Here is a 24,843-nt window from a genome sequence, read left to right as displayed (position 1 = left end):
TAAAAAAAAACATTTTTCATGAAATTCTATTCAATAGTTAGAGAGGAGTTGCAATAACAAAAAAGAGGGCCAGAAAAAAATAGACAGATGGACAGTCAAAAAACATTATGCCATCTGCAGATCTGTTTCATGTGGTAAAATAACCAATTTAACTCAGACTTCAGAGCTCATATTAAAGTAACAATGTATTAAAGTCTTCAACCAGTCAGCTTTATTTTCATGATGTAAGCATTTATCTGTAATTGATTGCAAATCTAACTCCCAACTGCACTGATTTTAATAGGTTACTTAGAACAATGATGGCATTTATTTTCTGATGTTACATTTATAATAGCTATCAATGAATCCATTATTTATCAAATTTTTGAAGACTTGATTACATAAACAGACGCCTTAAACACAAACAAAAAATTCTGCTACATTGTTTACTTATCTAATACACAAATAGATCCTGTTGTCCTAACCTAGCATTCAAGTGCAATACAGGGGAAACAAAATATCAAATCTACCAGACCAAATCATACAGCTGATCAAAGATGTATCTCCAACCAGATCAAAGGATGTGTTATTTATAGTAACAGGGATAACCCCATTCACCTATTCTTATCTTTTTTCCCATAACATATAGATAAAACAATAATGTAACATCTGTCGATTACAGTAAATTAGCTGTTGATGAAAATCTCTGAAGAAACATGAAACACTCTTATCCTTTTGGAGTCCTTAGAAGTATAGAAATCAGCTTGGTGATTTGAGTTGGCAAATTCACAAATTTGAAAATTGACAAGAAACTTACATCCATCAGATCTGAGCAATCATCAGCAAAGTATCTATTGATAGAAGCATTTGCACTTTCAATGCCCAACAAATAATCATTCCTTGCTTTTAATGCCTTTTTCTTGTTATCCATGTATTTAGTTTCTCGCTGAAAAGAAAAATGAAACAAAAACATAAACTGTTGCTAACGAAGTTCTACTTCAGGAGGTAGTCAAATACCCAGCTATGCAAAGTTTAAAAACTTCAGATTAAAATGCTATTCTACACGTTTTTATTTTTTTTTTTGCTATTCTGACTAAATGTTGAAAAAGATATCTTTGCATTCATACCATTCCTTTATGAACCTGCACTTCCAAGAAACAAATCTTGCACTTCCCTATTTTAACAAAAGTACAATTACATGTACATGTCCCAGTGCATGTACAAGGTTAAATTAAAAATATTTCCTTGAGGCCATGTTACTTTACAACAGTTCAACTTAACTTGCAGAAAATTTTATTTCATTTTTTTTACATACATCAGTGGTTCTATTCCTTTCTTGTCTTTAGTTAAGAATTGGCAATAATAAAAATTTTGTCTATTGAAAAATAACATAAATTTCCCATGTGCATATTGTTTATTGAGCAAAGTGCAATAAACAAAATATGCACATGGAAAATTTATGTTATTTTTCAAAAGACAAAATTTTTATTATAGCCAAATCTTATAAATTAATTTTAAAACATATTTTTATCTTTAAACATGAGAAAAGTAGCTCTGAATTAAACTGAATAGGGGCATGTCAATATTTTTTTATCCATTGAGATATAACAAAATTATTTTAACCAATCAGATTACAGTATTTACCTCAAATTAATTTATTTTGATTTGTGTTTGTTGTTTTTTTTTTTTACAATAGAACATTTCCATTACACTGGTACAATTAAAAAGAAAATACTATAATATTTTCTAAATGCTTTAGATCTTTTCACAAAAAAAAATCCAATCAAAACTTTTCCTGCTGATCAATTTTGGTGTTTAAGGGGAGTGTTCAGGTCAATTTCAATACCAAGCACACTTGGAATTGCTTATGAAATTAAAAAAAAATGATCACAACAATGAACTATCATTTGATGACTTCAAAGTGACTGAATATTTCTATTTCAATTAAAAGACAATGATATGCTTCAGGTCCCTTATGTCAACTGCTGACTTGTGATATTAGTTAATGTTAGAAAGATTCACAAATTTATTAAAAAATTACTTAACAAAAAAATTATAAAAATTAATTACTGATCACCAAACATTAACTCAGCTTTATGTGACCAGGATCATTGAAATTTTGCTTACGATGTACATCCACTACCAAAATTCACCTCAAATAGATAATACCTTTTCTGTTTGTCTGTTAAATGATTTAAGTTTTCTGTTACTGGTGACATTTTTGCCTGCTAGCTGTTGTTCTAATTTGGCTTTCTGTGACTCAACAGCTTTGAGTTTGGCCTCTGCTGTTTTGCTGTCGGACTGGTATGCATGATATGTCTTCATTGCCTGAAAGTAAATAAAAAAGTCAATGTCAGGTACCCATGCGCACAAAAATTGTGATCAGTCATCGATCACCGATCAGTCATCGATCCGTCAAACCGACCTATCAAACCGGTGATCGCATCACATGACCACAGAGCGGTAAATATATTTTAGTTTCCAGTGTTTTCTCTGTAAATTTTACACATATTTACATTATGCAATAAATTTGAACATCAATCTATACTTTTTTTTACATTTGTTTTATTTTCAACAATTCATTAGTCATTATACATAACAAAACTGCGATCAGATCGGTCACCGGTCATCTATCATCAATCCATCAGCAACCAATCAGTCAACGGTCATCGATCCGTCAAACAGTTGCGCGGATTGGTTCAGGGACTGTATGTGAGAAGGTTGTCTCTGCAGAGTATGCCTTAAAGTTTTCAACAGTGATAAACCTGAAGCAAAGCAATAAAGCCATGATTTCAGAAAATTATCTCCATTTTTTTTAGATCTCAAACTTTATTTGCTTTCCTTTTGGTTCTGTGGTTAAATTGATTGTTTCCTGTGCTATTTTTCCCTATGCTTCCTTCTAGCTATCAGACTAAAAGATAACAAAATTTAAAACACATGATTCAATCTCAACCTCAGTTGTAGTGTACTACCAGATGTATTAAGTTTCAAAAAAATAGACTAGTGGAATTACATGAATGTATATTTTAATATGGAAAGCATCTTCTTTGACATATATCTTTAATAAATAATCTGTGAAAATAGGTACATGTAATTCCTCATTACTCTTTAAGTAAGAATAGTATCCTCTTACAGTGTTCTTCAACTCATCACTTTCCAACTCTATGACTTCTGTTTCAACCCTTTAAAGATCGTCAATACCCTAATTATATTGATGGGTAAGGCTAAAGACCAGACTAGCAGCCTTGACCATTCGTTCTCTATAATAATCTGTCTGATTCACAGATACATATCACTTACTAATCACCATTCATCATCTCCAAGCAGGAAGATAATGATTGGAAATAAGAATTGAAATTTGATCCTTATTTACTATCTCGTTATGATACATCATGTACATTGAAATTGACAGATTAACCATAAACAATTATATAGATCTATAGAGAAATGGAATGAGAGGAGTTTCTATTTAAAGCCATTCCTTCCATACTCCTGCACTGCCGATCCTTATTTTCACTGATATTGTTTAAACACAAAATCAACTTTCTAGTCATGTAAGTGGGGAATAATTATTGAACAAAAATTTTTTAGCTGTTATTTATCTAGTATTTGACTTTCATTCTCTGTATTTTATATGGCTTGATTAAACAAATAGTAAAACAGTGGTATGGGGAAAATGTCAACAAGACAACCACCCAAAGAATATTAAAAAGTCACAATCATGAAATCATTACATTCGCTATATAAACTCAAGGATTTTCCCTTTATGTGTGGAAGTTTTAAGACAATATAGAGGATTTTGAAGAAATAGTATAAAGAACCTAACTAAAATGAACTCTGAATTTAACAGAAATATGTGTAAACCAGACATCTTCTGAAGTTCCTTCAATACATCTGGAACCTGTGAAAACCAGACATCCGCATAAACCAAATAAATCCCTTCGTCAAAAGGGGGTTCAGTTTAGACAGGTTTTGATATATTGGTTAGTCTCAATGAGCTGAACTCGCATCAAATCAACACTGCATTAATACTTCCCTATACCTAACCAAAAAAATAAGAAAATTGTGACCCTTAAACTGAAAAGTTCGGCTGCAATCACTGTTAAACTAATATTTCCTACAAGATCATGCCCTTGACATAAACAACTGACATTTCTACATGAAATAACATTATACATGCATAAAACAACTTTAGGTGACCTTTTCCACAATAAAACCCTTAAGTGAATGAGTTGCATAATATTACTGAGCAATTTCCTTTTTCAGTGAGAAACAGAAAAAAAAAACATTGAAACTACCATTAAAACAGAACTCTCAAACAAGTAAAAATCATAACATATCAGACATCTGTTTTAAACATACATATACTGTAATAAAATTATTGATTTTAAATTGTCTAGCCATTATTATTTTGAAGGTTACACCCATGTAAGTATTAGCAAAACAAACATAATCAGTTTTAAACTAGAGAAATCAATTGAATTCATCATTGGTTAAACAAAATGTAAGAACCTAGATCCTAGCCAATGACTTCGAATCACCATGACCAGATAATTGAGGTATTGTAATAAGTCATCTTTCATATAATTAGCTATGAACAAAGACAAATTATTTTGATTCATTGAGAAAATTCCTTCTGTTTAATGAATCATATATGTCAATCATCTTGAATTACAAAAATAATTGTACCAGGTCTTTGTCATCACTAATCTGTCAGATAACCTTGATTTGTTTTGATAGACCATTTTATAAGACAAAGGATAAATTTGTTTTCAATTTTTTACTTTATAACTTAATAATTTCCTCAAAGATAGTGAGATGGCACCTGTTATTATAAAAATTAACTCCACTTAGTATACCTTTGTACCCTTCTTAAAATTTGTTGAGCAACTGGAATTCAAGGCCTTTGATTTGAAAGTCAGAGCTTCATATTTCATCATCAAGTTAACTTTTATACATTAATATTAAAGTTGTGATATCCCACAGGATTGCCTTTTAAACTACTGGTAAAATAATCAACCCCATCTTTAATATTTGAAATTCCATGATGTGGTTAAAGAGACCACAAAACCGAAATTATTTTCAAGTGGACTTCATTACACAATAGAGGAGGTGAAAATCCTCATTATTTTCACCTGTTACTTGTTCATTAGATAGGTAAAGACTTACACTCTGTAACTCGGTTAATGCCTTCATTATTTCTTCATGGCTTTCATCACCAACACCTTTACACTGGAAATAAAGTAAAATTAGGCTAATCAGACTTTGGGTGGAAATTTGAAGTGTCAAACAGACCATGTAAACCTGTAAACAGTGAAAAACATGTGTTTAAGGATATGGTGTAAACAAACTGCATAAGCTGCACTGAAAACCTACTCTGAACCAGAGTAGACAAAGATTTCTTTCTTGAAAGCAGCATTTGTATATTTAAGTTTTTATAAAAATGACTATCAAAAGTAAAGTTGCCACAGAGAACTTATCGCAAGTGTTAAAAGCTTTATATACATAAAAAAATCTGAAAATTAAAATCTTGATACACGCTAAAGACTTGACTTTTCTGAGAGATTTTTGGGTGTTGTATAAGTCACTTATCATCAATCTCAAGCAGTACAATCCAAAGCAAGCAGGTCATACACTTCAATAATGCATTCATTGTATAATGTTCAATGTACTTTCTACATTTCTTCAGAAAAATTCACTTCATATTAAAAGATCAAGAAAATATTTACATCAAAAATTCAAAATTCATACTAATGTACTTAAACCAACATTTGAACCAATAGAATGAATCAATTAAATATTTACAGGGGGTCAGCTGGTAGAACCATTCTTTCTTCAATAAGCCCACTACTTGACATGATCTCCTAATACCTACACATCTCATAAACCCACTAAAGACTTCAAACATATAAATATCAAGGAAAATATTAATTTTTTTCCACCTGCAATTCATATTAAATCAGTCTCCTGTATAACTGATATCAATCATTCATGTCTAGTTTTTCTGCCTACATATAGAAATATTAGAAGGTAGATGGATGTAATCTTTTATATTCGGGGCCAAAAAATTTAATCGTGAGAAATTTAAAGACCATCCTGCAACCATATATTATTGTTGGATTGTAACCATACATTTGTCAACAGCTAGATTATACAAAAGAACAGTTATGCACAATCAGAATGACTTTATTAAATGACATACGTTCTACTATAGTAGATTGGTTACTGTTTCACATCTAAAATCAGCCATTCTTTGTATAAAATGTTAGGTTTTAACACCACTAACATTCAAACCAGTCCAGCTGCTATCAAATGACTTTAGAAATTGAAATCTCTTATCATGAACTTAAGTTCCATGATGTAAATTACAAAACAAAGACTGTGAAAGATAATAAATTTATGACAATCCCTGTTCACAAACATGTGATGTAACTTTTACAGACTTAAAATAGTAGATCTTTGTCATAAAACACTGTACATGTATATAGAGTTTTAAGGCACTTAATAAAATATCTCCTAGAGTTATCTATGATATCCCTTAGTCTCTTACTTACTGATTATCCTCCTTGAGTAATCTTTGATATCCCCTTGGCCTCTTACCTTATTGAATATCCTCCTTGAGTTATCTATGATATCCCCTTAGCCTCTTACCTTATTGAATATCCTCCTTGAGTAATCTACAATATCCCCTTAATCTCTTACCTTACAGCATATCCTAGTAGAATTATCTACAACACCCACTAGCACCATACCTTATAGAATACCCTCAGAGTTATCTATGTGATCCCCTTAGCCTCTTACCTTATTGAATATCTTCCTTGAGTTATCGATGATATCCCATTAGTCTCTTGCCTACTGAATATCCTCTTTGAGTTATTTATATCCCTTTAGCCTCTTACCCTATTGAATATTCTCCAGATGTTATCTATGATATCCCCCCTTAATCTCTTACCTTATTGAATATTCTCCTAGAGTTATCTATGATATCCCCCAGTCTCTTACCTCATTGAATATTCTCCTTGAGTTATCTATGATATCCCCAGTCTCTTACCTTATTGAATATTCTCCTTGAGTTATCTGTGATATCCCCTTAGTCTCTTACCTTATTGAATATTCTCCTTGAGTTATCTGTGATATCCCCTTAGTCTCTTACCTTATTGAATATTCTCCTTGAGTTATCTGTGATATCCCCTTAGTCTCTTACCTTATTGAATATTCTCCTAGAGTTATCTATGATATCCCCCAGTCTCTGAACCAGTTGGTTGTTACAGATATCACCAAATGAGCCATGGTCTTTACTTTCTTTCTTTGTGATGTCCAGTAACTGCTGCCAACATGTGAAGGTTGAAAATAAAGACCAATGTTCTCGTCTGTAAGGAACATGTACATGTAGATTAAATAAACTAATAAGAAGTTGCAACTAACAAAAACTAGTCAGCAATATTTTTTTAAAGGTAGGTACCTTACATGCTACCTGTATCTCTAAAGCAGTAATATTTATCATCTTTGAGACATTATCTTTTTTTTTTGCAAACTGTAACTTTATAGGTCAATGATGTGCTTGCCACAAAACCCTGAATTGCTTTGATTTTAATGTACATGCAAAAAAAATATCATTTATAAATATATAAATGAAAATACCACGAAAAGACAATTCATGTTATTCAAGCAATATATGTGTACAACACTGGTAAAGTGGCATCGAATTAACCCATCCCCTACCACATATTGTTCATGGCTTACAGTCAGAAGTTATAATTTGTCCTGCCATAATTTTTGGGGGTACAATTGAAAAGACATTTTGAACATGGGACACACCTAATTAAACCTACAACTCACTTTTGTTTTTCTTGTCGATGTCGTAACTTTGTACTTTTGACAAGTTTCTCTAAATTTCTTGAGTATTCCAGTTCTACTTCAGCCTTTCTCCTGAAGAATTCCTGAATTTCTTGGACCATGGCCACCTGAATTTCCAAACGATTCTCCAAACATCGTAACTGTTCATTTAGCTGATTCCGAATATCTGAAAAAGAAAATTTATTTGATAATTTTTTTTGCAAAATAAAGATATTAATATATAGCAATAGATGCTATGCCTGGACTTGTGCAAGCATCACTTGCTGTATCACTGACTTTGTGAAAATGGCTGTATAACTATTTTGAGATTCACACAGCAAGACCTAGACAACACTGAAAACTTTTCAACATTTTCAAATTATGCTTGCTACAAGTGCCTGTCTAGATTTTTTTTTATTCAAGTTTCTATGAAAAGTGAAGCAATGACAGAGATACCAAAAGGATCAGTTATCAGTAGCAAGAAACTTGAACATATATAATAAATTCTTAGAGAGAAACTTGCAGCAAGTCTATTGCAAGGTACAACATTAACATCTTATGAAGAAAGATGGCATAGTCAGAAAACCATTGTTTAAAGGGTGTGCAACAACAAAAATATCTGCAATGAGCAACTTCCAAACTTTGTCCTATAAAATCTGGACCATATACATGTATTCACTAGCCTAAATTAATATCTAGCCCCTGGTATAGGTTTAGAACTGGGAAATCTGGACCATATATTCATTAGCCTGAATTAATATTTAGCCCCTGGTATAGGTTCAGAACTAAGGTAGCTAAAGGATTACTCACAAATATCATAACAGGAAATAAGTTAAGTCTGAAATCTATTAAAGTGCAACTGTTTAGAGTACGTGGTAAGTACTCAATAAGTTTATCTTTATTTCTGGATAATAACTGGCCGTATTCTGATTTGTATCATCATCTATCAAATCCAATTGTCAAAACAAGGCTATAATTATTGACAAAAGATCAAAAGTTTTGCCGAACAGAAATGATAAAACAAACTTAACTGATACATTTTTATGAATGTTTTATATGGCCCCACACTTAAGAAAATCTTCAAAAGCATAAACATGTTTCTTTTTTTAACACTTTCAAAGTTTATATGGTTTCATGATCAAAAGACAGAAATGTAATGTGTTAAAAGTGAAGTACTTGACCATTGAAAGTAATTGGCCCATGAATCGAATTGTCAGCACTTTTTCTGTTCATTTATTGCAGTTTCAAAATATATGTATTTCATTAGTATTTTTTAAAATGACAGAAAAGATGTACAAACGTAACGAATAAAGTAATGATAAGGTATTAATAGAGACCTATCCAATCTAAAATGGTTTCTCATCAAAGGGCAAAGAGGTCACTAAATATCCTTGTAGTCAATGCCTTTCTAACACTCGTGCGTCATACAGGAAACTCAATTCCTTTGAAAATGAAGACTCCGGAAGACATTAAACGGCACTTCGAAGGACCACAGAATTATGTTAGGGTAAAACAATTAACTTGACTCAGTTCTTCTTGCTTTCAACATTTTAAATACAATTTTAATTGTATAACAATCATGCCATGTATGTATATGTATATTGTCAGAACCAAATTATTAGCACAAAATAAACAAAGGTGGTTTAGAAGGCAGTGGCACCAAGGTTGATGAATACACATACATTGCACATGCACTAGTCAACAATTACATAGCCTTAGTGGCTTTTCAACAACTGTGAGATTTCGAACCTTTTGGCTAATGAGCTTCTTACATAGTCCTTACATGTTTGTGGGACGAGGAAAGTCCAACATCCCTGGATGGAAAACTGGTGAACCCCTAGCTAGGGTATGTGACTGGAAACCCTGGCACATGTGGGCTCAAACCTTTGATAACAACTACTCAGCCCTATCATCTCTTAGAGACTGTATACAAGGTGTATCGACAAATACTCTCCCTAGACCTACTTTAAGTTAAGTCTTGAGAGGTAAAATAGATAGACAGTGATACAGTGTAGATTGACACATTTTTTTAGTATTTACAAATCAGAGAAACTTGTGCAACACTGTCCTATGTCAGCTTCAGTAGAGTAATAGTATGAACAAGCTTTCTACAAACATCCCAACATTTGATGATAGTGAAATGGCTTTATATCCCCACAAGACCAGTCCATATAAAGCACTACTTTTGATTTACTGTCTATCTATTTGCCTGCATTACATTGCTCACAATTTTTTACTACAAATCAATTTCTGATCTACTACAACTGACTGAGTTCCTGGCCTACATATACAGTTAGTAGATACAGTGTATTGGTTCGATCAAAATGAAACCTATCCCAATGGAATATGTAGGAATGTAATTTCATTGATATTCCTACACTAATAAAACAACTAAATAAACTGTTTAGTGGAAAATGTACTACATGTCAAGTACATGTACATGTACCAGTACGTTCTAGATACCAAGGTACATGTCTACATTTTTATCAAAAATTAAAAAAACTATATATATCTTTTTACTAGTTCCATCCTTTTACTTCCTATAATAACCTAATTTGGGATTTACTTGTACTGTATTCATTTTTAAATATGAGCATCTTTCCACCACACTGATGAAATATGTACAGATTTTCAATAAATAAATTACAATTATTACATGAGTCCAAAACAATATTCATTCATCCATATTTGATCATGAAAAGCAAACAAATAAAACATTTTTTACCGTTTCCCTAGGGGGAAATATTCAGCAAGGGAAAGTAATGGGTATAAATATGGGCAGCAGTCATTATCCTACTCAAAATCAATGTTCACTAATTGAACCCTACAGCATTCTTTGTCCTCAGATGCTCATTCTGAATAGAAAAGACAGATTAATACAGATGAACTAGTCTCAGTATCATTTGTAATTATATTTTGCATGTGACCCAGATGTGACCAAAGATCATGACCCCTGAAAACAAAGAAGATATGCTTCCTGCAGTTGGTGTCCAATCAATAAATCCTAATAATCTTGTTAGAAAACCCACTGGTTATTCCACAACCTTGGACCAAGTTTGAGTGACACAATTCGGTTCTACACAGCATTTGTTGTAAAAAACATAAATTGGAAAAACAAATCTAATTGTAAGATCACGAGATACAAGGTTCATTTATATGGCATACAGAAACTCAAAACAGGAAGACAAATGATAGATACCACAACAAAATGCAAATGATCTTAAATTTTGTTACTTCATACTTTAAATATACAAATAAATACTTGAAAAGTATGAAAATCAGGCAAGTTACTGAACATCATGATTTAGCTTTAAGATTTTCATCATTCTGGCCATGATGCCAACAATTACTCAATGGTTTATGAATACAGGTTTAAGCAAAAATTATGTGATCTAAAACACTTTTAGGAAATTTCACACTTTCAAAGAAGTGTTGAACTAAGGCATGCAAAAGGCATAACATCAAAGAACAGCTTAAGATAAATTTGAAAATGTTTTATGAGGGAGAACATACATTACTGATAGGCTTAAAAATTATATTTTCAAACGAAATTAGAACCATAAGGACAGCAATGAGTTCATAGATATGAGAATTACATTTGATAAAATCTTTCACATATTACAAGCTATCCATAACTACAAGTCTTTGTCATACTGCCATCCACAAATTACTAAACAGTTAATTATCACTGATGTCTGCCAGGGGTATGGCAAGACCCCCACTGCTGCTCATTAATATTGTTAATTAATTACTACATATCTAACATGCATGTATTTACCTGAAGATTTTATTGGTTTCATGACTTATTAGCATCAAAATCACATACGCATCTCCATTGTATTTACAAAACCTGCATGTTCACTTCAATAAACACAGGGAGAGTTTCAAAGGGGATAATGTGAGAATGATGTCATAGTACAAAAGCAATACATTAAAAAGGGCAAATGTCAAGTTTATTTCAGTACTGTACATGTCAAGAATAACCATTATACAGAGCGAAAAATGCTCAAATGAATACAAGTGTTTTAATTAAGTCTGTTTGTAGTTAATGCTTTATGTTAGCTATTGGAGGGTGGGCTCTCAGTAAAAAGTCAAAGATGTTTGTGTTTTATGTGAGACTACATTAATGTGCGGTTAGGTACATACATTAGCGTCTATTGTTGTAAAAGAACCTATACCTTAACCACACTACTCTTCCCTTGTTCTTCCTGAATATTGTACTCTTTGAGATGTTCCCCAACATCTTCAAAATGTTATCACAATATCAGGAAGATGCCATCAAGGCTTTAAAAGTCCCTGGTGATTACAACTACAGTTTTCCATCTGGTGCACAGCACACACATCAAAACTAAGTAAACAGCTGTTTTTTTATACACATGGGAGACCGATTTTCTCTCAATTTACAGTCACCCATAGCCAATTAAACTGACAAGATGTGAAATTTGCATAACCTGGAGGATATTTACATATTTAGAATACTTCTATTAGTTTTTTCTCTGATCTACACAGATGATGAAAGATTTTAATATCCTAGACAGTAATGTTATGAATAGTTGTAAACATTTTGTAATCTACATTTTATAGATTCACATAACTGCCTTTAAATTTGTCTGATCACACGAAACATCTGCCAATGATGGGATACAATCAAATGTTGAACAACACAAAGATTAGAACTTTTGTAAAACTAATATGTCATTAATGTAGATTCCTAATCATGACTGAGCATAAATTGATAAACAGTATACAATCCATGTCTCCTTCATTTCTTCTAATATAATGTGGTGATTGTTGACAATCCTGAAAGTTGCATGGCTTCAAACACAATATGGTATCTTTAAAGACTGTTTATGTTCATTAAGTTAAACATTTACTTTGAACTTAAAGTATCAATCCTTGCAGGTACATGTACTATCAATATACAAACCCTCAACCAAATCAAGTAAAAATGGACACAGACTAGTTACAGCAGACTTTCCATTTTTACCAAAGTAAACATATTTATATTCTTGTCAGGATAGACCTTCCATCACATGATCATTTGACCTCAATGACCCAAACCTATCTCTTCTTAGGTCCCTTTGACATAGTCTGAATTTTTAATTAATGACCTATTTTTTACTACCCTTTCCCATCAACAGAATTTTTAATTAGCGACTTGTCTTTTCTGGTCCTTTGACATCTACTGAAAATTTAATAAGTGACCTGTCTTTTACCTCTGACACTAAAAATTATTAACACCAGTACAAGTAAAGCAACAAGTGTCAAATACCACAATTTTACAAGCAAGGAACTCCAGGTGATTGCTCCCAAATATCTGATCTTCCTGAGTTCAGAACGCCCACTACCTTACTCATCAACCAAGTTGTGGTCACTTTGATACTGACCAGATGATAATCAATCTCTATAATCAATCTGATCAGCTACAAAATGCCAAGACAAGTTGATAAACAAAATAATAACAAACATCTTCCCAAAGTTAATCTTAGTGCTTCCACCTCCTGTATTTATTTGCTTACAAATTCCATTTGTCCATCAAGGAAGGGGTGAAAATGAATGTCTAACCATTTCTCATAGATTATCACCTATCTGATGGCTGACCTGCCTAATTGGCCAGTTTAAAAGACATATAAAGTGATAAAGCTGACCAGAAAATAGTGTTTAAGTACACAAATACTGACAAACCATTAAATTTCTTCTAACAGGCTCAATAACAAAGGAGAAAATTGCTTAACCCATATAATGGAGAATCAATCACTTAAGCTATTTTGGGATAATGAAGACCTGTCTTATATTGATAACTAATTTCATGTTTGTTTAGTAAACATGAGATAATAACCAATTTAGATACATTGTTACACATGTAAAGCCCCCAGGTAGAAGGTGTTAACCATTCCATATCTGGAGTCAGATATTTAACATTGCCTGTACATGTACTTTTTGAACTTGTAATTTTACATAGTACATGTACCACAACTGCACCATTCAAACATACCTGAAAGCAATGAACAACCTGGATGAATTATGGTATTACATGTACTAAGATATCTCCAAAATGTACATGTGCCACAGTTTACTTCAAAACCAGTTTCTTAGATTAAAGAAAAAGGAAACTTTTTCTAAAATAATTTTTTTCACTTTTTGTATGAGATGACCAAAATCAGAGTGTAGCTTTCGTGTTACATACAATGTAAATGTACAAAATCATAGAACAAATAATGTTGATTGCATACCATTGTTAAATAAATTTCCCAGGCAATGGTTCTCACGTACAATATCCTGTTGACATATTTAATCTTTAAATTGAAGGGATGTTGTTGTGAAATTTTCCTTAACCAGAAGTGAAAAAGACATGAAGATATACTATATACAAATGTATGTACAATTCAGAAGACCTATGGAAATGACAAATCTGTTCTGTCAGACAAGATATTTTAGATGTTGGACTGAATGTCCAGTAGATTTGATACCATTGTTCTTTGCACAAAAGGGAAAACTCCTCTGGTTTAAGTTCTGTCAGACAAACTTAATTAAGATGTACATGTATGACCAAAAGTCCTGTTGGTCAAATGGAAGTTTCAATGGGTCTGATGGAGAAACAGTTTAATGCATTAAATATTGTTACCAAAATATTACCATAACACTTAGGCAAAGATTATGCTTGTCTTTAAGTAATAATTGTTTAATTCCCTTTTACCCTCCCACACATTCCATACACCAGCAAGACACCCAAATGAGTCTCCCATTGTCTGCATGCTCACAGAGTCAGCTATGTACCATATGGATACCAGAGACTTGGTAGGCATGTGCCATACTTACTTATATACAACAGACCCTGGAAAATTTTAAAATGAACCAAATTAAGACAAATCATATTACCCAGAATTCTTGGTCCAACGGGTATGACATCTTCAGCTGGCAAATAACATGCAAATAACGATACTCGCTGACGTGTTCTCATCCTGACAGATTTAGTGGAACTATGCAATGTTAATCCCCATCAACACACCATCTAATCCTTGTTCTTCCCACAAATATTGACTATCCATTTTCCCTATTCAAAACTCAGCAGTTAAAAATCCATACAGTATATTCTGAGTTAATTTATTTCCATTGTCAATCCATTGAGAGAGAGAGTTTTTCACACAATTACAGTTCAAGTGTGTATATACAATACACAGTTATTACAAGTAAGGAGAAATTTTCTCCCGATCAATACATAAAGACGACAACGTCATTTGAATCCAAAAGAAATAAGCCTAAGATGAGACAATCAACACTGGAATTGTATAACTGTGTAGGTTATTATAATGGTCAATATTGCCATATATAGATTGTGTCTAGGCTGACTTAGTTGAGGTACTAATTATTTATACTAATAGAAGTCAAACAAAGGCCTTGCCTTAATCCGTAGATTTACTTGTTAAGCTCTAACATGGAACATGTTTTACTCAATACAAAACAGAACATCCAGTAGTGTTCTTAAACACATCAATGCCATCTGTATAAAACACCAGTGACTTCAATATATAGTTACAATGTATAGATACATCCATGTGGCAAAAACACAAACTCGACCTTAATAATCCAGTAACAGATGTGAAAATTTTGTTGTGTCTAAATTACATCATAACTTTTCCAGAAATGAAAAAAAAAATACTTAAGACGACTATTCCCTATGGTATCTAAATAATGTGATCATATATAACTGCTATAACTTAGCAAATATCCATAGCAACTATTTCTATCTTCCAGACTTAAAGTCAATCAGAGTCAGGCCCAATCCATGTCCATGATCAGATACACATACAGGATAATGTCCATCTGACTAAGTAACTTATATTCAATATGATAGTGATCTAAGGATTAGTTACACCTTGTTTAGCTAAGCGTACAATTCCTATCTGTTTAATCCAGTTATGTGTCCACAAACAGATAGTCCTTAAACTAATGACAATTTGGACTGTTTGCTTGCAATATTAAATACACAATCGGGCAGTTATCCAAATCAAACTTTTACACATTCTCCTTAAAGCAACTGTAACCTTTACTTCTATAAATAGGCACTTTGTCTTTAAACTTTGTTTGATGATTTTTTTTCTCACAATTGATTGCAAATGTCAATGAAACTTAGCTTGATCAGATGTTATCTGAATTTCAAATGAATGAGCACTCCCATCTTTGTTTCAATTCACACTATAACAGTCCGCTTTGTTTCCAGTCTAATTCCCACTAGAGAATTCAATACTATCAAAATCAATCTTTATCCCAGAAAATTAAACTGAGAATTAGCAGTTCTTTCAATCACATTTAAAGGTAGTATCTCTACCGAACAACTTGACGACATCAAATATCAAAACACAGAGGCAAAGAGTGATCTAAAGTCTTCAAACCAAAAATTCTAGTGCAGGCTTCCTGAGAACATGAACTTTGTTTAAAATTTACAAAATATGAGTCACTATCACAATCCAGCAGCCAATTTAAAGATGAATGGTTTTACTGTTGCAGATTTTTCACCAAAAATCTTCAATATTATCAAATAAAATTTCTACTCAAAATAGATAACAGATAACCATGGGATTTTGGACAGATTACAGATGGCACATATGCCTTAATGCACGTCTATATTCTACAAACAGCTATATAGGTATATCTCCAATTACTATAAAACTTTCAATACAGAATATCACATATAATATGGAATATATGGTGTGGAATATATGGTGTAAGCCCATCAAGTAATGTTCACTGATGTCTATAAATGAAAAACTATTGGCAATGTACATGCATACCTCCAAGATATACCCATGTACAGACAAGTCATTTGGCCTTCAACCTATAGGATTCCAGTAAATCCAGTTTTTAATGTACACGTACAGGTGTAACTGCCAAACCAAATAAGTAGACAGCTATTTACATGTAAGATTTATAATTCTGGCCAAGAAGACAGAATGGCATCTTGAGTAATATACTGAAAACTGCAGATTACAACTTTTTTTTACTAGTACAAGCCCAAGGTCTTGAACTTTCCAACATGATATGTTTAAAATCACCACCTTTCATACAATATATTTTGGAAACTTGTAGACCTAATCAAACCTTTAGTGTAACACATATATTGGTCAGAACTCAATTAAATACCAGAAAGATAACTTTGTCTGTCACCATTAAAATAATATATATAATTAGTTTAATACAAGAAACAACTTCCTAACAAAGATCTAGGTTTACTTCCTGAAATAAGATTTCAGACAGATACAAAGTACAGTATCCTCAACATAAATGTACATGTATGCCAAAATTAAATCAAATTATTACATGCACATGGTTGTTTAAAAAAAAATCAAATGGGAGAATAAAACAACTTACGATTTTTTCGCTTAACTGATCCCATTGTTTTCACTAATAGTTAAGTCACGAGTCCTAATATGTACAATATCCATGTATGCGTATACACACGATAGTTTCAAGTAGTCATTAACATACTTCAGCAAAGTGTTACAAACCAGAGCAAAATAAAACAAACACTTCTGGCTTACATTTATTTGTTTCCTGAAAACCTCTGAATCATTTAATGAGTGCTTGTGTTAATTTAAAGGAAAAAACTTCAATCTTCTTAGTACAAGAAATAATATGTTTGTGGTTTATGATATTCAGAATATCTATTGAATTGAACAATTTGGCATTAGATGAAACAATGCTGCAAGTTTAATACAATTACAGATCATTCTATGGTAAATATCCTTGCAAGAATGGTTGGTAGGCTTATTACAAGGTTACATGCTCATCTAATTTAAGTCAAACTGGTCACAAAAATATATGACTGAGGAGAAAATTCATCAAAGGGTGACCCTGCTCATTGGTGAAAATCATATGTCACTATGCCCACTACATTTTTTCCACTATTAAACAACTGAACCATCTTCACATCAAACCCTGAAGATGAATTGATTCCCTTTATAGGCAACAAAAAACTTATACTTGCAAAATCTTAATTGCAAATTCCAACATACAATGTACAAATAGAGAGGAGCGAGTCCAACAAAACATACAAACATGTCCAGTTAGATGGACAGACAATATGTATTATCAATATGTCCAACCAAAAATTTCTTTTGGAGTGGGTATATAAGGAACATGCACAATGTAGGACAATTATATGTTATTAAAGTATGCATATAAAGTAACTTCGAGAAAGACCACAGTGTTGTGGTATTTTTAAAAATTTTAGATTTCCATGAGAACTTAATTTTCCCACGGTTAAAGTCTGCTTTCTAAACTTTACAAATCATTCCAAATTTCAGTTTCCTACTTGTCAAAGGGAAAATAGAACATAATAGACAACTTTCCAACACCAAATTGCACTTGCCCTGGGTGACAGAAAAATGGAACCCTAGAACACTGGACCACCCCATTTCATTTGAAATGTTATTTTAAGGTTGTATTTTAACACCAGTTGGTCCCTAGTAGCTTTATTATTAAAAGGGACTACACAGTGTTAAATCTTGTTATAAGTGTGTTGCAGCCTTAAACAAATACATATACCAGTGTATAGAAAAGAAATTATAGACACTCAGCATGTGTTCCATTGTGACTAGAAGCTTCGGCCCATTACAAGAAAAAACAGTAAATAAAGAAGAAAATATCAACCAAGCATGAACAGCAGCTTTATCAATCATGGTGATCAATTTTTCATCCAATTTGGAATTGCTTGTACAAAAGAATTTGCATAAAAGGTGAGTTCAAGAAGCAGCTGTCACATACAATGTACAGCAGCATGGGGACTCACCTGAACAGTCTAACAAAGAATGCAATAGGAATGTCAATCTGTCACTCAATCCTTCTAACTATTGGACTTGTCAGTTGTCAGTTCAAATATATAGTCAACCATTACAACATTACGCAAAACCCACTAGCTAATAGATAACTTACATGTACGTGTTGTAAGCTACAAAGAAAATTCCCTAAGTTCATATAAAATTTTATTCCACATACATGTGTGTACATGCAGCTAGAAATTCAAGACAGAGGGGATTTATCATAGAAAAAGGTCACTTTAAAGAGAGTTTTACCAAAATTAAAAGGGCAAATTTATTCATTTTGGCAAGATGTTTTTAACTTTAATAATTAGTGTACTAAAAACAAAACACTATAATGAGATAAATCACCTATATATGAAGTTACTACAAACTTTTCTGCAAGAAGCGAGCCCGACAGGAAAAAGGTGATTCTTAACCCCTGTTTGGACATTGATGTGTGTATATAAATTAAACTACAATATACTACGATAGTTGCAGTAAGTCAGTTACTATGAGTTGCATAAAAAGAGTACTGGTGTAGAAACAGATACAATTTCTACAATAATCAATAACATTTATTGTGAAAGTACTATTTTTCATGGGATACTAATTTTTGTGGTTTTCGTGGGTTGGCAAAACCACTAAATTTGGTTCCTAACGAAAAGGAGATTTCCAATTATGTGTACACTGAACACCTCTAAACCACAAATTCAAGAATCCACGGACATGTGTTTCTTCCCTAATCCAAGAAATTTGGTATCCACAAATTAAAAGTACTTTCACAGTATAAAAGATAATAAATTGCTGCAATGGTTTAGATAAAATGTATCTCATCCAAAATCAAGCCAAGTAATAATAGGGAAAAAAATTTAATTCATCAGTGATAACTGGAAATGCATTTTTCTACATGTAAAATTACTTGAGGAAAGTAGCAAGAAGTACAGTTTACATAACAAGCATATTAAGTTTAATTGTTTGAATGAATCATAATTTTTTTTAAGATAACATATTAAATTTGAGATTATTTTTATCAGTTATACAGGAAATATGAGTAGAATCTTCAATTCCTCCCAACATTCTGCAAGTCAGCAGAAGTGTTCATAAGTAATGTACAAATCTTTTCAGTTTATGAGGTCAGCACAGTTTCAAGACTTCATAAAACTGAACTCTGATTCAAAATGTTTTTTTACAAGTTGCCTTTGAGCTTTCGTATACTTTTATTTATCTTGTATGTTCTACAGGTCATCTGTTTTCTATTTTAAAAATAGATTGAATTTTCATCTTTATACATTCATCTCTTTGGCTAAGTTGAAATATTAAGAAAGGCAAGTGACTTACTGGTAAGTACATGTACATGTAAATGTATAATATATACATGTACATGTACATTTATGTACAACTTGAACTAAGTAATCATTATTTTCAAGTTAAAAGTCCAAATGGTACTTCACATCTTGCATTAAAGTACTGGTACCACAGCTTTACTAATTACATATATAACCCTGAGTGAACATTTCACACATAGTAACTTGAAAAACTAACTGTGTAATAAATAAATGATCATCTTACAGAAAATCTATGAACATAAACTATGTATGTGATGCCAGAAGCTTAGCCTATAAATTGTTTTCATTTTGATCTTGATGATTTAATCATGCTATCATATGCCAAACTAAAATCAAATCTACCATGCAGTGCCAAGAAGTACAGCTGCTAGGAGAAAAGTAATGGGACCATTTGTAACACATGCAGTGCCAAATTTAATTTGAAATCTAATGGTTATGGTACACTGTACATGTACATTTGTAAATACTGGTACATGTACATCTTACATGTACTTATACAATGTTCTTAATTCAGTACTAATAGTCATACATGCAAAAGCCTTTAAATTCAACATGCTTTAACAACAGCTATAGGGCTTCATTGATGATTTTATGGGACATTTTATGACAGATTTATCTTCAAGCATAATCTGCTGACCCACAGGGTTTAAAACTGCTTGCTACATTGTAGCATAGTAACTACTAGTATTAATGACTAAAAACCTCAGCCACATTCAGAAGTTACTGATAAATATTTTTAATTATTCAAGGCTGGTGATGATGAAAATACTGATGTTGACTGTATACACCAGTGATATTGTTGGTTTTTTCCAAACCTATCACATCCTCTTTTACATGTAATTGGGAAAACAAGTATCATTTTGCATTGGGAAATTTGGAAAAACCTTAAATTAGTAATTAAAATCATTCATCTTACAGAGGATAACATTAGTCATAAACAAATAATCAGTTAAATAGAAAACACGATATCTGACTATAAATGTGTAGTTGGGAAATAATATATTTTTGGGGGATCATTTTTTTTTGTCATTTTTCGACAAATCAACAAATTGGGAAATTTCATTGGGGAAACAGCCTTATTTTGGAGGTGATATAAGGCAAATAATACCACTGTGTCTACCTATGTACATGAACCATCTTTTACACATGTACATACATGTAAGTAGGCAATTTCATTATCAACTCAGACAACTGAGATGAGTACTATTTATATGATGTCAATAATTATGAGCCACCTTAATTTACAACAGACGCAATCTTAATCATGATCAGATTGTATAAATGAGCAAATATTAAGATTAGTTCTGAGTGGTGGATTATCGATGAAATAAGTGTTTATTTATATATCATCAATATTTCCTAACGCCTCAACATGACAGAACAAATATTGTGGACTATACCATTTCTCTGTTGACTGAATGATGGGTAAAGAAAGCCGTAAACAATATTTTGATGGGTTTATAGTTAATAAAGAGTCATGTCTGAGGCAATTTGTACTGATTTATTCCTTAAACTAATTTCTATTCACAATGTTAATGAATGAGTATTAAACCATCTTTTTCTCTCTTTGCTTAGCTCAGCATGTACATGTAGCTTTATTCAAAACTCTATATGCAGTGCAAGGTATAACATTTAATACATGTACATGCTCTGTATAATAATGAATATACACAATGTATATTTTTATTGTGTAAATACCTTATATATGTAAAACACTTTCATAGTGGGCCAAATTCAGAAACCTTCATTCCTACATTATACATGTACCGGTACATGTTAAAGACTAAATATCTAAATTTTTACGATATACATGTACATGTACATAAACAAAATGTATGTATATTGTATGGTGAAACTTGCAACATACATGTAAACAATACATGTGCATTCATAACCAATGAACATGTACTTTAGAGCACATAGTGTTACACGTACATGTATTACATGTAAAATGCAAGTTCCCAGGATTATTAGCAACTCAGATGTACATGTGAATTAATGAGCTTGTCAGTCCTTTTTATATAAAACTAGCAACCCTTCCAACTTTCATTCAAACTAAAACTGTGTGTAATTTTAACTCTATCCATGAACATGTACATGTATAATATACACTGTACATGTAACTTCTTTTCCAAATGGTGCAGATGAACAAAGTTCTAAACCGCTTCTAATTATTCAAGTTAAGCAGTTACAATAGACATGACAGAAATATATTCAATGAGATGTACATGTATATTTATAATATGCTGTACATGTACAACCATCAAAGAAAACTGCAAGCAAGTGAGTGAGTGAGTTGAAAAAGCTAATGTTATGGCATAATGTATAACATGATTAACTCAAATATAGGGCTAAGAAGTTAAGGAGAGATTGTTACTGAGAGTGACTGCTACATGTACATTGTAAATGTACTTTGGACCTCCATGTACATGTGTTATTACAAAATATAAAGTACTAGTGAAAACAGACTTCTTCCTTCGTATGCATGATATACAACTTCTGTAAGTGTATATACAAAAGACTTGGTGGGGGAAAACATGCATGGGTTGTTTTACTGTAGATTTACTGTTACATGTACATGCATGGGGTATTTATTGAAGTCATGGGCTGGTCTGTAAAAACTGAAGACAATCAGTTTTATAGCATTTTATATGAAATGAGCAAATTAACAACATTTTGATGGAATAAAGCCATGAGTCATTACCCCTGCCTGATTGAATATTGTCATAAATGGACAAACATGTACAATATGCAATGAACGTGTCATAACATAATTAAAACATTATATAGTCACTTTAAATCCATTTGCTTTCTACACCACTTTCCCTCACTTACATGTATCAAAGTTACAATGATGCAGCTCCATTAGACACAACAAAAAATCTACAAAATGTATCTTGTCTATAATTTCTCAAGAGAGTTCTGTTTAATAAATATAACAATACATCATTCTTTACAACCCCTTAACATGCAATCATAGTGTAATGGAATGGTTCTCATTAATAATTGCATAACAAATCTCTCAAAAAAATTATGGATTACAGCATTCGGGAAAACAGATGTTGGATCCAACTGGCATTGACAAGTAACTCAACTCATGACAATAATATGCTTGATGATTGGACTAAAAAGGGGGACAATTCAATTTAAAATTTATTTCACCTATACAAACATTGAAGGTTGATCAGATTTCTTTTCTTACTACACTTGTATATATGTAATTTGACTCAATTCATTATTTCAATTATTAGATAATTAAACAATGCACATGCATATGTAGTTCACTTAACTTCACCTAACATAGAAATCATGTAAGTAACAAAACAATCTACATGTACATGTAAATTTTTTTTGGATACATACAATAGTAAATACAAAAAAAATGTACATTAATTTTTCTGGGGGAATAGACATAATGGTCACATAACCTGAATGTATAATATATTTGCAACTGACACAAGAAGTGGCCCAAGGAAATACAAAAATGTACCATGTAGTTTGTTTTTTTTTTTTTGGGGGGGGGGCAAAGTCAAATACCCACCACCACCAACCCCCATCCCCACCCAAAAATAAATAATAATAAAAAATAAACAAAACTATCATGCCATAATCATGATAATTGGATATACATATGTAAATATGAATGGAAGAGTGCAATGCAAAATTTGCAGTATAAAAATAAGCAACAGGTTAATTAAAAGGGAAAATGACCAAGGCATACACTTCTTGTGTTATGGCCCTGGCCCCCGAAATGGCATTGAAAACTAACAATCAATCAATCAATCATAATTAAAATGCTAAAAATTTAAAGTTGAAATGCAGACAATAGACAGTTTCAGTATTAAGTATTGAGTAAAAGAAAGTACAATGTACAGGTACACAATGTAGTCTGTTGGGAAAGTCTTTTCAAAGTCATTTAAAGGATTACTTACTGAAGTAAATGTACCCTCTAAACCGATTTACCCCTATGTTAATATTTAATCAGCTATATGTAATCTAATTAACTAATGCTTATAATTCTTTCTGTGGTCGTGACCAAGGCATTGTTCAGGTAAAGACAAATTATGCATGCTTATTTGGTTATATTTTTATGCAATACACACTGAAAATATTTTTTAATTTGAAACATGGCATTTGCTTCAAATTGGTCTGCAAAATACAAGGAGTACATGGTGTACATCTACCCACACACACATTTTATCAGTGTTAAATCAGCACACATTTTAATCAGATTAATCAATTAAAGAACAATTATCAACACATAATCTACTGATATTTGCGATAGGCTAAGCAAATGCACACATTAAAGCGGCAAGCCCTTCATTCATAAAATCTATTGACAGAAGACATACCCGGTTCTCTCAACCGTAAATAATTTGAAATTTTTTCACTTACTTCCACCAAATCCACTGGCTTTCCGTTTCGATCTCCTTAAAGATGTCGATCTTGTCAAATAAAGATGATTTTTATCGGCAGGTGAAGCCATTTTTTTGCTCTCAATCAACTGCTGTAGCTGACACCATCGGTAATAATCTTTAACGTTTTTGTCACAAGCAAAATAACAATGAAATGATATTCACGTTTCACCGATACACAAACAATGACAGTGTCAATATCCAATACACAGTAGCAAATATCACATGATTTTTTTTCAAAATTTGTACAGTTAATCCGGAAATAAAGACTAACTCTTCTCTAAGACATGTGTAACCTTAGCGTAAATACAGAAGTGGGTCAACTGTTTATTGGAACAGTCCATTGGTCAAATGGGTAAACAGAGGTCACCGAACCATGTCCTAATCTGCACTGTGACAAAGTTGAAAGAAATGAAAAGATCAATATAACAATGTTGCATAAGATACGTGGCGCTCTAAACAGGTAAA

General features: G+C 32.0%; 1 protein-coding gene and 1 long non-coding RNA gene across 15 annotated transcripts in view; one reads left to right on the top strand and one right to left on the bottom strand.

Moving 5' to 3' along the window:
* The window catches only part of LOC148627874 (SLIT-ROBO Rho GTPase-activating protein 1-like), a 66,065-nt gene that overhangs the window by 21,111 nt on the left and 20,111 nt on the right, over positions 1–24,843 (bottom strand). For 3 of the 12 annotated variants that reach the window (XM_088580860.1, XM_088580877.1, XM_088580894.1), the window contains exons 2-6: positions 7,819–8,002; positions 7,184–7,349; positions 5,149–5,211; positions 2,149–2,307; positions 797–925 (exon numbers count right to left, since the gene is read on the bottom strand). In XM_088580860.1, the coding sequence (XP_088436986.1) occupies positions 797–925; positions 2,149–2,307; positions 5,149–5,211; positions 7,184–7,349; positions 7,819–8,002 (701 nt within the window). Of the gene's footprint in view, positions 1–796; positions 926–2,148; positions 2,308–5,148; positions 5,212–6,931; positions 6,998–7,183; positions 7,350–7,818; positions 8,003–11,593; positions 11,700–14,694; positions 16,247–17,184; positions 17,329–24,355; positions 24,687–24,843 lie in introns of those variants that run through there. The other 9 variants (XM_088580843.1, XM_088580869.1, XM_088580904.1 and 6 more) reach the window with 5 other exon arrangements.
* The window catches only part of LOC148627872 (uncharacterized), a 32,515-nt gene continuing 32,417 nt past the window's right edge, over positions 24,746–24,843 (top strand). For all 3 annotated transcript variants that reach the window (XR_015921754.1, XR_015921755.1, XR_015921762.1), the window contains exon 1: positions 24,746–24,838. This is a non-coding gene — a long non-coding RNA (uncharacterized LOC148627872). The remainder of the gene's footprint in view (positions 24,839–24,843) is intronic.

Source organism: Perna viridis, chromosome 1 (genome assembly GCF_037379345.1).
Source record: "Perna viridis isolate PV_CMFRI_1.1 ecotype Kerala chromosome 1, ASM3737934v1, whole genome shotgun sequence".
In the NCBI taxonomy this organism is placed as follows: domain Eukaryota; kingdom Metazoa; phylum Mollusca; class Bivalvia; order Mytilida; family Mytilidae; genus Perna; species Perna viridis.
The sequence above is the reverse complement of the archived record's forward strand: the minus strand, read 5'-3'. Positions and strand labels throughout refer to the sequence as shown.